The 16,179-nt window shown below is 39.7% G+C and overlaps 1 protein-coding gene across 3 annotated transcripts in view; it reads right to left on the bottom strand.

The window, feature by feature from the left end:
• Nucleotides 1-16,179, bottom strand: part of SEMA3D (semaphorin 3D) — a 172,157-nt gene that overhangs the window by 108,289 nt on the left and 47,689 nt on the right. For 2 of the 3 annotated variants that reach the window (XM_056573396.1, XM_056573395.1), the window contains exon 2: nucleotides 7,126-7,308. In XM_056573396.1, the coding sequence (XP_056429371.1) occupies nucleotides 7,126-7,270 (145 nt within the window). In that variant the 5' untranslated portion in view covers nucleotides 7,271-7,308. The remainder of the gene's footprint in view (nucleotides 1-7,125; nucleotides 7,309-16,179) is intronic. The other variant, XM_056573397.1, reaches the window with a different exon arrangement.

Here is a 16,179-nt window from a genome sequence, read left to right as displayed (position 1 = left end):
GTATTGAGTTACCTGTGCTTTTTGTTACAGTTTTTTCCATTGTTCTTTTACAATATGAAACTTGCATCAATGTTTTCATGTTACAAATCTAATAAAGAGAGATTTAAATTGAAAACTACTGACTAAAAAATAGGCAGATAGCAGCTGTCACTTACCAGGTATGGGGTGGTCCCAGTTCCTGAGCTCACGTCAAACTCCCTCACCTGACACATGCTGTAAATGTTTGGCTTGGGTCTGAATAGATTAAGGGAGTTGTACAGGGAAAAGCTACATTTGCTTCCAGGTTTCCACCAATCAGTGGCTGCAGTGATGTCCTGACATAGTCACTAATTGGCTGAATGGACAGGTTCTATGGAAAGGCACACAACACATAAGAAGCAGCGAGATCACAGGAGGTCTGGGAGCATCAGTGTGGCAGCTGCAGGGGACCAGAGGTAAGTATTGCATGTGTTTGTATTTATACAACCCTCAGTCTGTGATAAAATTTTGCTTTTGCCCGGACAACCTTTTTAAATCAGAATTGTCAATTGAACTGATAGATCTTATTACAGTGATATTGGTAACACTTTCTACAGACTTATTTCTGCTTGACCCAGGCCCATATACTGCAAGTGATGTTTGCCTTTATGAATTTGCATAATCACTAGTTAGTGAAGGAGCTAACAGCTGAAACAAGTTTTAAAGAGTATGTGTCACCATTTTGAAGTTACCAATAAAGGGGTTATCCAGGATTATAAAAACATAGCTGCTTCTCTTGCAAAAACAGCACCATGCTTGTCCTCAGGTTGTCTATGGTATTGCAACTTGGCTGCATTCACTTTAACAGAACTGAGCTGCAATGTCACAAACAAAAACTGACAAGATTTTTTATTCTCTATTCATGAATTACCCTTTAATGTTTTAATACAGCCTATTCTCGAGAGAATGATGAAATTATGACGTGTGCTTTAAGTGTTCCATCACACCATTTCCCAGCACATGTTACTGGGATGGGTTGCAGGAAATAAGGAATATTATATATTTATCTCCGTCATTTTACCACACCCAAAACTGGATAGATTTTAAACGATTACTATTGGGTTGAATAAATATATATATATATATATATATATATATATATATATTTTTTTTTTTTTTTTTTTTACTTTTCCTTTAAGAAATACAACCACTTGTTGACCTCTGTCCCTACATCAGACTCCCCTGAGTATTTCCTGTACCAAACAAGTACTAAGTACTATATTTCACTCCATAGAGTTATATTACTGTATAGTATAGCTTACATTATTTGTCCATTGAAAAACAGCTTAAATCATATATACTATTCTCCTTCTCTCTAATCCACCTAATAGTTTTTTCCTCAATACATCTCAATTTGAATTATTAATTCTTGCCACAGTTTGTTTCTAGGGATGTGCTGACAAAGATATTGGATTATGTGCGAATATCCTGTCCATTCTCCTGTCTGCACAATACAATGGGGAATACAGTGAGCTCAGCATATTCAGGCATGACCTAACATCTATATATTTTCAATGCTTTGAAAGAAGAAGCATGTAATAGTAATTGCCAGTTTCCTGACTAGGAGGCATAAGTAGTGATCTCTTTGTGGTGGGAGGTTGGAGGGCCAGAGAAGGTCTCTATAATATTATAGACAGAATCATTTCCCCCTTCAGTATGATTCGGTTTAAGAAAGCAGAAATGACTTCTAGTTTTAGACATCTAGTCACTTTAACCAGGGCTACTCCTCATAAGTCTGTTTTTCCTGCATTTTTTGTCCGTGACTCATTGTCTATACTGTTTAACAATCACTTCACAGTTCCATGGGTGTAACAGTTTTTTAGGTTTACTCACCTACACATTTTTCAGAGAATACTAGAAAAGTTTGGCTTGACTTCAGAAAATTATGAAAGAATTTCATTGTATTAAAGGTGAAATGTACAATACTTATCAAAATGACTATCGTGCAAAGTCAAGTACATTTCAAATCCAGTACATTTCAAACTCTCTTAGTCACTTAATGCACTATAAACAGCAGAGGAGCCCCCACAGTGGTATTCATAGTACTCTTTAAAGGGGTACTCCGCCCCTAGACATCTTATCCCGTAACAAAGGATAGAGGATAAGATGTCTGATTGTGGGGGTTCCGCAGCTGGGGTCCCCGGCAATAGCACCCCAATTCATGAGTTGCATAGAGCAAAGATCAGCCATGGAGTGATCTTCTCTTTGTGCAGCTCATGAACAGGGGGTGCTGCAGGAGAGATCGTGGGGGTCCCCAGCGGTGGGACCCCTGTGATCAGACATCTTATCCCCTATCCTTTAAATAGGGGATAAGATGTCTAGGTGTGGAATACCCCTTTAACTCAGTCCAGTGGAGATGTGGCAAGCACCAATCTTGTTGCAACTAAATACACTTTAGTATCTTTTTCAACACATGTATTGGTAAAGGTTTCTGATCTGGCCTACGGCTGGTTCACATCATTGTAATGCTCTATCAAGGCCTTGGGGGCATTCAGAAGGCATCAAAATAATGGAAAATGGCCACAGACGGGACAAGTGTACAGAGAAACCCGCACATATACCTGTGTACACATTGGAAAATATAATAAAGCAGATTTAATTAAGTGCTAAATGCCACATAATTTCTACTCTACTAGATCAAAAGTCTTCATCGGACACATGTCTTCATCAGACAAGTCTTCATCAGACATCGCCAAACACCTTGTTCAAGCTTTTCTGTTATGACTATATGGTAAGCTTAAAGGGGTACTCTTGCGGAAAAAACATTTTTCATATAAACTGGCTCCAGAAAGTTCTATTAAAAAATCTGAATCCTTCCAGTACTTATTAGCTGCTGTATACTATAGTGGAAGTTAAGTTGTTCTTTTCTGTCTGACTACTGTGCTCTCTGCTGCTGCTGCCTCTGTCTGTGTCAGAGTAGGAGCAAATCCCCATAGCAAACCTCTCCTACTCCAGACAGTTCCTGACATGGACAAGGTGTCAGCAGAGAGCACTGTGGTCAGACTGAAAAGAACTATACAACTTCCTGTGGAGCATACAGCAGCTGATAAGTACTGGAAGGATCTTTTAACAGAAGTCATTTACAAATCTGGTTAACTTTCTTGAGCCAGATTATATGAAAAAATAGTTTTCCACCAGAGTACCCCTTTAAGCTTACCTTATAGTCATAACAGAGCAGCTTGAACAAGGTGTTTGTTTGGCCATGTCTGATGAAGACTTTGCTGACAAAGAAGGCCATGGCCTCATAAAAATCATATTTAATACACAGAAGATCCATAGAAACCCCAGGTACAAACAAGTCTGATACATTTCAAACAATTGCTTGAAATACTTCAGACTTGTGTGTACTTGAATGTATCTATGGACCGTACAGTAAGTGGAATAAATAAAGGTTTCTGTTTATTAAAATGACTGTATCTTCAAGAAGTTTTCCAAGCTTTGTAAAAAAAAAAAAAGCACTGGTTGATTAAACTTTTTTTTTTTTTTAATAACAATAGTTACATTATTGTTTATGACCCATAGCAATAAGTGTATTTTATGTTTGTTGAGCTGGTTAACATAACATTCTGGTTGTTTGGTGATATTATAGCACATTAAAAATAATCTAGTAAGGGTATAGTTTACGGTAACATTAAATAATGCGCACAGTTAAAACATGTATCAGACTAGCAATAAAAGGTTAAGCTCAAAATATGGGAAAATGTCACATCTGGGATTGAAATCTAATGGTGGACTGACTCGTCTTGCACTGGAAAGCTCATACTTACACACTAAGGGCAGGGTCCTACTTGCCATATTTAGCTGCATATTTACTGCTGCATATTTTGCTACCCATTAACTTCAATGAGGAAAATATACAGGAGCAAATACTGAGCAAAATACAGAACATGTGACTCTACCCTTATACCTGAAAATTGTGGTCCACCTGTGAGTCTGTAAAAAATATACTGGGATCTGAACCACTGGTGACAGATCAAAGGAAGTTTGCTGAGCAAACTAAATGACAACATTTTACATGTTTTAACCCCTTAAGGACCAAGCGGCTTTCTGTTTTTGCACTTTCGTTTTTTCCTCCTTACCTTTTAAAATCATAACCCTTTCAATTTTGCACCTAAAAATCCATATTAGGGCTTATTTTTTGCGCCACCAATTCTACTTTGTAATGATATTAGTCATTTTACCCAAAAAATCTACGGCGAAACGGAAAAAAAAAAATCATTGTGCGACAAAATTGAAGAAAAAACACCATTTTGTACATTTTGGGGGCTTCTGTTTCTACGCCGTACATTTTTTTTGTTAATTTCATTTTTTTTGTTAACCTTATCTTTATTCAGTAGGTCCATACGGTTAAAATGATACCCTACTTATATAGGTTGGATTTTGTCATACTTTTGGAAAAAATCATAACTACATGCAGGAAAATTCATACATTTAAAATTGTCCTCTTTTGACCCCTATAACTTTTTAATTTTTCTGCGTACAGGTTGGTATGAGGGCTAATTTTTTTCGCCGTGATCTGAAGTTTTAAACTGTACCATTTTTGTTTTGATCGGACTTTTTGATTGCATTTTATTACTTTTTTTATGGTATGAAAAGTGACCAAAAATACGCAATTTTAGAATTTGGAATTTTTTTGCGCGTATGCCATTGACCATGTGGTTCAATTTAGGATATATTTTTATAGTTCGGACATTTACGCACGCAGCAATATCATATATGTTTATTTTTATTATGTTTATATATTTTTTTATATGGAATTTGGGAAAAGGGGGGTGATTTAAACTTTTAATAAGGAAGGGGTTAATGTGTGTGTTTTTAAACTTTTTTTACACTTTTAGTCCCCTTAAGGGACTTTTAGGAGGAATCATTAGATTCCTCATACAGATCACTATGGTTGAATAGAACCATAGTGATCTGTGTGCTCTGCACTCGAATGATAAAGCCTGGTCCTGCCAGGCTGTATCATTCAGAGAGCCGGAGCCGACACAGAAGCATAGGTAAGCCCTCAGGCTACCTTGGCAGTGGTCCACCAAGGACTGAATACAGGCACCTTTAGACTCCGCTGTCAACTTTGACAGCGGCTATCTAAAGGGTTAATAGCCGCCTGCGGCAATCGCCGCATGTCGGCTATTAACGCCGGCCCCCAGCTGCAGGAATCAGTTGGGGGCCTGCTGGTATGACGCGGGCTCGAGTCAGGAGCCTGCGTCATACCCGGTTAAGGGCCATTGGACGTGTATACACGTCCATGGTCCTTAAGAGGTTAAACTAAGAACATGTTTACATTGGTTCTCTATAAGACTTTAAAGGAGATATCCAGTGGTGAAAAACGTATCCCCTTATTCTAAGGATAGGGGATAAATTTCAGATTGCGGGGGGTCCAACTACTGGGGCCCCCCGAGATCTCATGTACGGGGCCCCGACAGCCCGCGGGAAGGGGGCGTGTTGACCACCGCACGAAGCGGCGGCTGACACGCCCCCTCAATACAACTCTATGGCAGAGCCGGAGCGCTGCCTTCGGCAATCTCCGGCTCTGCCGTAGAGTTGTATTGAGGGGCACTTTGGCTGCTGCTTAGCGCGTGTTGACCACCGCACTATCTGACCAGCGAGCCGGGGCCCCATACAGAGAGATCGCCCCAGCGGTCTGACCCCCCGTAATCTGAAACCTATCCTTAGAATAGGGGATTCATTTTTCACCACTGGACTACCCCTTTAAAGAGTCATTTTGATTTAATCGATTGTTAGGATGAGCTTGGACATGCACACAGCTAAATGCTTTTCTCCTCTGTGTGTTGCTCCATAGACTTACAATAGAATCCAAGATGGGAAACACAGCAAGCTGGGAAAACTAGAGCTCAGCCGCATGCATCTCTACAATTGCTCAAAGGATTGTGGGAGTGACATGTCTCTGTGACATGTTAAATGTTTTTTGAAGTGACAAGAACACTTTATTATAATGCTTATACAACTAAGCAAAGCTCCACCCCACTATGCAAACAGAGGGCTTATGTATGAAAAATGATGGGCACTGTCAGATTCAAAAACTTGTTATGCACCTTGGCAAATCATTAAACTTTCTAATGTACTTAATAAGAAGTATTTTTATAGAAATCATGGCTTATAAAGAAAGACGACTAGTGGTCCACATACTATCCAGAACATAATTCTGTTCAGCTGCAGTATCGTAATTGTCCCAACTAAAGCACAGGCTGGCCCAAAGTCCAGTAAGTGAAGGCAGGCTAGCACTCCTCTTTGCTCGCTCCTGTCCTGTCTATCAGACTGCAGCATGAAACCAGAGAGGAGGGGTTACAGAGAAGCCTAGAGTGATTGGCTAAAGAAACCCAGCACAGCACAGCAGACTCATGGAGGTAAAAGAGTTATGCAGAGTAAGATCACACCTCCTACAGAGCACAGAATGACAAATCAAGCGAGAAACATATAGAAGGTATTTGTGAGAGAAATATAGTTGCTAGACATATAAAATATATGTACATGATAAGGATTAGGTAGTGAGTAATACATTTTTTTGTGGCATGACAGGTACTCTTTAAAGGAAATCACCTTAAGCTCAGACGATGACTACATGATTGGGATGGATTGTAAAGCTTAGGTACTGGAGCCACAATGATCCTTGAATCACCATTTTTCTCTACAAAATGATTCCTCAGGTCCCACCTTATGTGTCTTGTGCTCACAGTCTGATTGTCCCTCTGCTAAACTGGGGCAACTTTCAATTCCTTTTAAATCATTTTATATCAAGATCATGCTTTCTGTTAAAACATAGTTGTGTGAATAATAATTCTTGTAGTAATAAATGTCTTTTGTTCTAGGGTGGCATGCTTGGCTCATCTTGTTGGCTTCAAAATCTACAGTAACTTGGATACCTCTAATATATAAAACAGATGACAGCTCAGATTTAGTTATTCATTCTTATGCCTATAAAGACAAATAAATCCAAGCAAATGAATATTTTTAGAGAAGGACTCTTGGGGGATATTACATATCAACAAAGACTCATATAAGCATGATGCACTCATCGCACTGCAAATAGGGACATTCAAAATTCTGACTGAACACTTGAAAAATAGAATGTCATTGTGAAAGACTTACCTTTGTAGAAAAGCTTAAGCCGGGGAATATTCTGTTTCATGCTGTCAGATTTTGGCAGAAAAATTAGAAAAAACAGTGATAGCATTGTAGAGATATTCTGTGGTGTAAGCCATCTGCTGTGACATTCGTGACACTTCTTTTTCATGGTGTTGTATCTGGCACCTCTTCTAGGGAATTGCCTGTCTGAAAGCAGAAACAGGTTTTTATGACTTGTTATTGGAAGATGATACTGTGTTACTGGTAAATATTACAAATCTTCCCCATTTTATTAGATAATGTTAACTGACACAAGAATTTAATTAAATAACAGACGACAGAATCACCGGTTACTGGTAGAGGTAAAGATAAGTCTACATTATAAAAGATGTAAGAGCCATATTTCATCTAAGACAAAATCCTGGTAGGAAACCAAGGAAATAAAAGACATGTATCAATAGGATCATTTACAGAACACTAACTTTACAGAGGCAATACTGCTTTATATGGTTGTATAAAACTGAACATTCCACATTATAAATTTCTTTAAATTTTAACCTAGCAGAAGCCTATCAGAAAGTCTTTACTGTATAAACTATGTGCATACCATAGATGACACATACAGTATGTTGCAACTTTGTGTGTCTCTCATAAAGTACAGTATTTGGGGAAATTGTTTAAGAAAAATTTACTTATTTTCACATGACCATTTACAGTACATTTGCACCGTTTTACCATTTACATGGTACCTGTCAAAATCTCTGACTGCAGGATATGTTAAATACTCCCAGGCAATCTTGTAACCCAAGACTTGCTCCAAGACAGACGCAATCAGAGGATAAACTTCCAAAAGTCCCATGCAAAGTCTATTGGACTTCACGAAATGTGTCTTCTGATCGCATCAGTCTGGGATCAAGCCTCATGCTATGAGATTTCCCGGGAGCGTTAAACATATCCTGCCGCAGAGATAGTGACAGGTACTATTTAAAGGAGTACTTCATCCTAGAAATCTTACCCCTTATCTGCAGAAAGGGCATAAATATCTGTTTGCAGGGGGTCCCTCTATGTCGAGACCTGATGTCTGGAAAAAAAAAAAGTCTCCCATTGGAACGGAGAATTGGCCATGCATGCTCACTGCTACGCCATTCATTGTCTATGGGTGCTTCCATGGATAATCAATAGACAATCTGACAGGAGACTTAAAAGGGTTATCCAAGAAAAAAACTTTTTTTTTATATATATATCAACTGGCTCCAGAAAGTTAAACAGATTTGTAAATTACTTCTATTAAAAAATCTTAATCCTTTCTGTACTTATGAGCTTCTGAAGTTAAAGGGGCATTCCAGGCCAAAACTTTTTTTTATATATCAACTGGCTCCGGAAAGTTAAACAGATTTGTAAATTACTTCTATTCAAAAATCTTAATCCTTCCAATAGTTATTAGCTTTTGAAGTTGAGTTGTTGTTTTCTGTCTAACTGCTCTCTGATGACTCACGTCCCGGGAGCTGTGCAGTTCCTATGTGGATATTATCCCATCATGCACAGCTCCAGGGACGTGACATCATCATTGAGCAGTTAGACAGAAAACTTCAGAAGCTAATAACTATTGGAAGGATTAAGATTTTTTAATAGAAATAATTTACAAATCTGTTTAACTTTCCGGAGCCAGTTGATGTATATATATATATATATATATATATATATATATATATATATATATATAAAGGTTTTGCCTGGAATACCCCTTTAAGGTTGTTCTTTTCTGTCTAAGTGCTCTCTGATGACACGTATCTCGGGAAGCGCCCAGTTTAGAAGAGGTTTGCTATGGGGATTTGCTTCTAAACCATGCGGTTCCCGAGACACGTGTCATCAGAGAGCACTTAGACAGAAAAGAACAACCTTAACTTCAGAAGCTCATAAGTATTGAAAGGATTAAGATTTTTTAATAGAAGTAATTAACAAATCTGTTTAACTTTCTGGAGCAAGTGGATATATAAAAAAAAGTTTTTTTCCTGAATAACCCCTTTAAAGAAATTGTTCTTCAGATCATAAGGCGGCCTAAGGGTCAGACCCTCCCATAATCAGGCATTTCAACAAAAGATAGGAGATATGAGTTATATGCTGGAATAGCTCTATAGGAGTAAAATTACATCAATTTTTTCTGTAATTTTGTAATTTGACAGCGATTTAAAATATTTTTGCTGGCCAAGCAGTTTGGGGCATAAAAAACAATAGAAGTTCTGTTACTCTTTTGCCCAAAATGGTAACGGTAATGGTAAGACACAGCCATTGCGTTTAATCCATCGTGTTGCACCAAATGATGTTTGTGTATTTATTTGTTTTCTCAAACATTCTTCCAGAAGAAAAACAATTCTGTTTAGAACATGTGCCTTTCAAGAAGTATTTTAATGTATGTCTACATTGATGTTTATATTGATTTTACAGCCTAAATGTGACTCCAGTAACTGCATCACTCAATGCAGACAACTGTTCCTATGACAATTACCTATTCATACCTTGCAGACCGGCTCATTGTGTCCCCTTATAAATGTCCCAACCCACAAACAGCCCAAGGCATGAATTAATTCCCATAGTGCATCATGTTATTCCAAGAGCTGTAAAGGTATCTACTAACAATGGCACAGTATACCGCATGTTGAATGTGCTTACTTTTACTATTCTCCTGTGCGATGTTGCACATGGAAATTGTAATACACAGGACGCAATTACAATACCCAAAACTCCCAAGAAAGGTTTTTGTTATTAGATGCATGAAATCTCCTGGCATCTAATGCAGCTAAGTAATATAATTACAGGTTACCGAGTAGCATAGAATTTCAGTTTTTAGGTGGGATCTTTTGAAGTACAAACAAAGTTAATGCTGAAAATTCCATAACAATCCCTCCCAGCTGCTGTTATCTCCAGCTGCAGTTAAGCATTCCGTGTCATCAGTATAATTCCCATTCCCATAAGAATTAAATGTTTCTGGAGAAAATTTCAAAGGACCTTTGTCAATTAGGTTTATGTGGAGAAAAAAATTTGCTTTGTTGATGCCAACGGACAATAATTCTGGGTTTTGTAAATTTATAGTATAAATTCCCTCAGGGTAATAAATTTGCTCTTAAGAGTCTATTAATACCTGGATCTTCCCTATGAATGTACCAAGGACACTGTCCACGTCTGGTTCTATGAATAGGATGCACTTAAAGGGGACACTTAAACAACACAATGTAACTCCAAGTGAATCACACTTCTGTGAAATCACACTGTCCACTCAGGAAGCAACACTGATTGACAATCAATTTCACATGCTGTTCTGCAAATGGAACAGACAACAGGTGGAAATTATAGGCAATTAGCAAGACACCCCAATAAAGGAGTGGTTCTGCAGGTGGTGACTACAGACCCCTTCTCAGTTCCTTTGCTTCCTGGCTGATGTTTTGGTCACTTTTGAATGCCGGCAGTGCTTTCACTCTAGTGGTAGCATGAGTCTACAACCCACACAAGTGGCTCAGGTAGAGCAGCTCATCCAGGATGGCACACATGGGTCAAGTCCTGGGAAAAAAGTGTGAGAACTTACCCAAGATTTCTACTTAAAGGGGTACTAGACATCTGCCACTGGGGACCCCCGCATTCTCGCTGCTGCACCCGGCGTTTGTTTAGAGTGTTGGGTGCAGCATCGGAGACTCGTGACGTCACGCTCACGGCCCTTCAATGCAAGTCTATGGGAGGGGGGCATGATGGCCGTCACACACCCTCCCATAGACTTGCATTGAGGGTGCATTACTGTGATGTCATGAGCCTCTGCCCGGCATCACCAGTCATCCGGCACGGAGCAACGTTCGGTCCATGCACCAGATGTCTTGGGTGCCGCAGCCGAGATCGCGGGGGTCCCCAGCTGCAAGACTCCCGTGATCTGACATCTTATCCTCTATCCTTTGGATAGGGGATAAGATGTGTAAGGGCAAAGTACCCCTTTAAGGGCTGGTCCTGCAGGACTAATGGGAACTGCATTCCTGCTGTGGAAAAAGTGCAGGAACTCTGTTTCCATAAGTTCCTGCAGGACTTGAGCCCTGATGGCACATCAATGCGAGCTGTGGCAAGGAGGTGTGCTGTGTCTGTCAGCGTAGTGTCCAGAGCATGGAGGCACTACCAGGAGAAAGGCCAGTACATCAGGAGACGTGGAGGAGGCCGTAAGAGGGCAACAACCCAGTAGCAGGACTGCTACCTCCACCTATGTGCAAGGAGGAGCAGGAGGCACACTGCCAGAGCCCTGCAAAATGACCTCCAGCAGGCCATATGTGTCCACTCAAACGGTCAGAAATAGACTCCATGAGGGTGGTATGAGGGTCCGATGTCAACAGGTGGGGGATATGCTTACAGCCCAACACCGTGAAGGATGTTTGGCATTTGCCAGAGAACACCAAGATTGGCAAATTCACCAAAAGCACTCTGTGCTCTTCCCAGATGACAGCAGGTTTACACTGAGCACATGTGACAGAAGTGACGGAGTCCGGAGACGCCATGGGGAACATTCTGCTGCCTGCAACCTCCTCAAGCATGACCGGTTTGGCAGTGGGTCAGTAATGGTGTGGGGTGGCATTTCTCTGGGGGACTGCACAGCCCTCTATGTGCTTGCCAGAGGTAGCCTGACTGCCATTAGGTACCGAGATGAGATCCTCAGACCCCTTGTGAGACCATATGCTGGTGCGGTTGGCCCTGGGATCCTCCTAATGTCAGCAGTTTGAGCAAGAGGAAGGCATTGATGCTATGGACTGGCCCGCCCGTTCCCCAGACCTAAATCCGATTGAGCACATCTGGGACATCATGTCTCGCTCCCTCCACCAATGCCACATTGCAACACAGACTGTCCAGGAGTTGGTGGATGCGTTAGTCCAGGTCTGGGAGGACATCCCTCAGGAGACCATCCACCACCTCATCAGGAGCATGCCCAGGCATTGTAGGGAGGTCATATGGGCACGTGGGGGCCACACACACTACTGAGCCTCAAAGTTGGATCAGCCTGTAGTGTGGTTTTCCACTTTGATTTTGAGTGTGACTCCATATCCAGACCTCCATGGGTTGATAAATTTGATTTCCATTGATAATTTTTGTGTGATTTTGTTGTCAGCGCATTCAACTATGTAAAGACGAAAGTATTTCATACGATTAGTTCATTCATTCAGATCTAGGATGTGTTATCTTAGTATTCCCTTAATTTTTTTGAGCATGGTATATATCAACTAAAAATAAAGTACAGTTAAATTAACTTTAACAGACCCTGAGGGTGAGTTCTTTTGTCTGAATTCCCATGCAAGTCTTTGGGACTTTCAGTAAACCTCCTAACAGCTCCTCCCTGCCCCATCAGCCTTGATTGGTAGATCTCTCCCTGTTTGAGTACAGGGAAAGATCTACTATCAATTAAGTCTGGCTGGTTAGGAAGAAACCACTGGGGGCCAGCCCCCAATTACTTGTGGTTCAGGCAGCATGAAAATGAATTTAACTACAATTTCAATCTAAACTGAATGCCAATGTACTATGTTAGAGGAAAATTTCACATAAATGGAGTCCCCATAGTAATTATTCCTTATCAGTATATTACACAGCCTCAAACATAGAAGAATTATTCATATGCTTAAAGAACGTATTTAGGATATAGATAGTAAACCCTAACCATACAGAAAAAAATACCCTTTTAGATCTGAAGCTTAACAAACAGTGGATGCCAGATGCTTGAAATCTTATATTTTAACAGTAATTATCCAGAATGAACCCCGGTGGTCACATGTGAAAGTGCATATCTTAAATAGTTGAAACTTTATCAGCCTACTTTTTGGCATGTGCCTTTAAAGCCAAAGCAAAATACTTGGCAACAACAGGAGAATTGAAAAATGTTTAGATTGGAACATTATTTCAAGCAATATTTAATTTCTTGACAAAATCAAAACTGTTTTCGTTCATCAGCACCATTGAGGGCTACTTGTATTGAGTTCATCTGTATTACTCTTACAGTATGGTTTTTATTAGGTGTGCAGCATGGCTGGCATTATGCGGATGCAAATTTTATAACTGGTATTGCGTAAGCAATAGCATTTTGGCTCACAAGCATTATTGACAATTTTTAAATAACAAATGACAGACATTTAAATGATAACCAGGTGTCCATGGAAACAATGTCATAATCAGAGGACCAACACTATGGACAGAGGTACCAACTGAGAACCAGAGAAACATGTAATCCATACATGTGGATAGGAGATATGTTGTTTTTACAGGACAACTAAATCCATGCTAACTGAGGTTTTTCCCAGTAGCTGGTGATAGGAATCCAAGGCATCAGGGGGCACGTAGTTATCCATCTGTGAGAGGTTTTGGAAACATCTGGGATAGAGTAAACTAGCAAGGCCTCCCAAGGTGTCTTATGTAGATTTACATTTGAGGCTAAATAAATTAAGTTATATACCCAAACCCAAGAGCATCAAAATCTTAAAAACTTCTACATTTGAAAAATGAGCTTATACCAAAGCACCCTGTGAAAATTATTCTGTGTGTGAGTGTGTGTGGGGGAGGTTCGGTTGTTCTTAAAACAAATTAAATAGTTTATGTGGAGTTAAATACCAGTGCATTAGGACTTTATACTCAAAGAGTCATTAATTGATAATATGGAATCTGTTGCCATCAAGTTCAACCAATCCAGCACAATTTTCTCTTCCTCAAATCCTCTTTCCATTTAGTCATTTACAGTAATTTTCTAGTTGAGTAACCATATGACAATATCATTTATACATGCTCATCACCCATGCGTTTAGCTCACATATTCTTGAACACAGACATTTTCGATAAACATTTTCGATAAGTGAAATAGTTCTGAAACAAGTATTTGATGAAATGAAAATATTCAATTGCTCTAAAGCCCAATTTGCCGGCTGGGTCAATAACATTTGAAAGGCCCTTATTTATCCATCATTAAAAAACACACAGTATAAAAGTGGGGGAAAATCAGTTTGCCAAACAAACAGAGAATGGTCTAAAAAAGAGAAAATACCCAGTGAACGGTAGTTTTGTGAACGAAGATGTCAGAGGTCAGAGGAGAATAGGCAGACTGGTTTGAGATGACAGAAAGCCAACAGTAACTCAAATAACCACTCATTACAACAAAGGTATGCAGAATACCATCTCTGAATGCACAAGTTGAACCTTGAAGCAGATTGGCTACAGAAGAAGAAGACCACGTCGGGTACTTCTTCTGTCTTATAAGGAAAGAAAACTAAGGCTTCAATTCACACAGGCTCACCAAAATAGGACAATAAAACACTGTCAGAACATTGCCTGGTCCAATGAGTCTTGATTCTAACTGTAACATTCAGGTGGAAAGGTTAGAAGTTGGTGTAAACAAGCATAGTGGTGGTGTAATTGTGATGAGAACATTTACTTGGCACCCTTCAGGCCACTGAGTACTAATTGATTTTAAACATCATGTAAACACAACAGCCTACCTGGGAATTGTTGCCGACCATTTAAATATGACAACCTACCTGGGAATTGTTGCTGACCATGTCCCTTCATGACCACAGTGTACCCAACTTCTGATGGCTACTTCCAGCAGGATAATGCACCATGTCACAAAGCTCACATCGTCTCAAACTGGTTCTTGTTGAACATGATAATTGCCCTCATTTACTATTGCAAACCCGACATGTTTTGTCTGGTTGTGCACCAGATTCTGGTACATTGCAGCAGAAATTCTGTCTGCCCCAGAATTTGCGACAGATTTTGCACCAGAATTGAGAAAAACGCGACAAACTCTCCATTTTACTGAGAAAACCCGAAAAAGGGGCGTGGCTGTTGGAAAAAAGGGGCGTGCACACAGAAAAGGGGCATGTTTCCACCATTTTCACACAAAACCCAACATATTTACTAAGGTTTCCACAGAAAATGTGGTGGATTTGAGCTGAGGAAAACCCCACAGATCAGAACATGCGTATAAAAAGCAAAACATAGGGAAAAGTGCCAAATGTAGGGAAACCTTAGTAAATACCGTGGGGAAAAAATTGTAAATCAAAACCCACAAAGAAACCTACACTCCACTCTTCAGGGCCAATGAGTTTACTTTACTCCAATGGCCTCCACAGTCACCAGATTTAAATCCAATAGAGCATCTTTGGGATGTGGTGGAATGGGAGATTTGCATCATGGATGTGCAGCCGACAAATCTGCAGCAACTGCGTGATGCCATCATGTCTATACAAACCAGAATCTCTGAGGAATGTTTCTAGCACCTTGTAGAACATATGTAATGAAAAATGAGGGCAGTTCTGAAGGCAAAGGAAAGTCCAACGCAATAATAGAAAGGTTTACATAATAACGTGGCCAGTGAGTGTATTATTGCATTTAGTTTGGAGGAAGAAATGCTAGCACTTCGTATAGAGTGCATTGGGGGATACAACAAGTGCCGTAAAAAGTAGCAGCGTTTAGTTTGGAACTTATAAAGTATTTCCATAGGTATCAGACTAGCAATATGTACACAGTAAATATATTGTTATTTGAGTTTGTATGACTGGTTTTCGGCTCTCTTCTTATCTAATATTTCTTCTTATCTAATATTGTATATCAAATATATTCTCCACAAGTGGAACAAATACATAAGAATCATAGCTGCCACGATTATACATGCAGTTCAACTTATTTCTATTCTCCACCCATTTAAATGTTGGTGTATCATATTATAACAAGTAAACCACAGGACCCCATAGCATAGCTTGAAATGTGGTCCTATACCAGTATGATCATCCTCAGCAAAAAGGAAGTTCAGGAAATAGACAGTTTGTGATTATTATGGCCTTTACGCTATCCCTTGAGTCCTATCGCTTCTTCAGTGACTTGCTTCATACATTTCATTAGGAGTCTTTTCTTCCTGGACACTCAATTTCTCTTCCCCTAACACATTAACAATGATCAGTAGAATAGGCTGGGCCCTACAGTAATGCAGTTTTTTTTTTTTTTTTGTTATGTCTATGGATTCCTTTTGCTACAGGGCCCTAGAACTTCTATATGCTTTTGAGTAACCTAAATATCGCT

This window comes from Hyla sarda, chromosome 4, assembly GCF_029499605.1.
Source record: "Hyla sarda isolate aHylSar1 chromosome 4, aHylSar1.hap1, whole genome shotgun sequence".
In the NCBI taxonomy this organism is placed as follows: Eukaryota; Metazoa; Chordata; class Amphibia; order Anura; family Hylidae; genus Hyla; species Hyla sarda.
The sequence above is the reverse complement of the archived record's forward strand: the minus strand, read 5'-3'. Positions and strand labels throughout refer to the sequence as shown.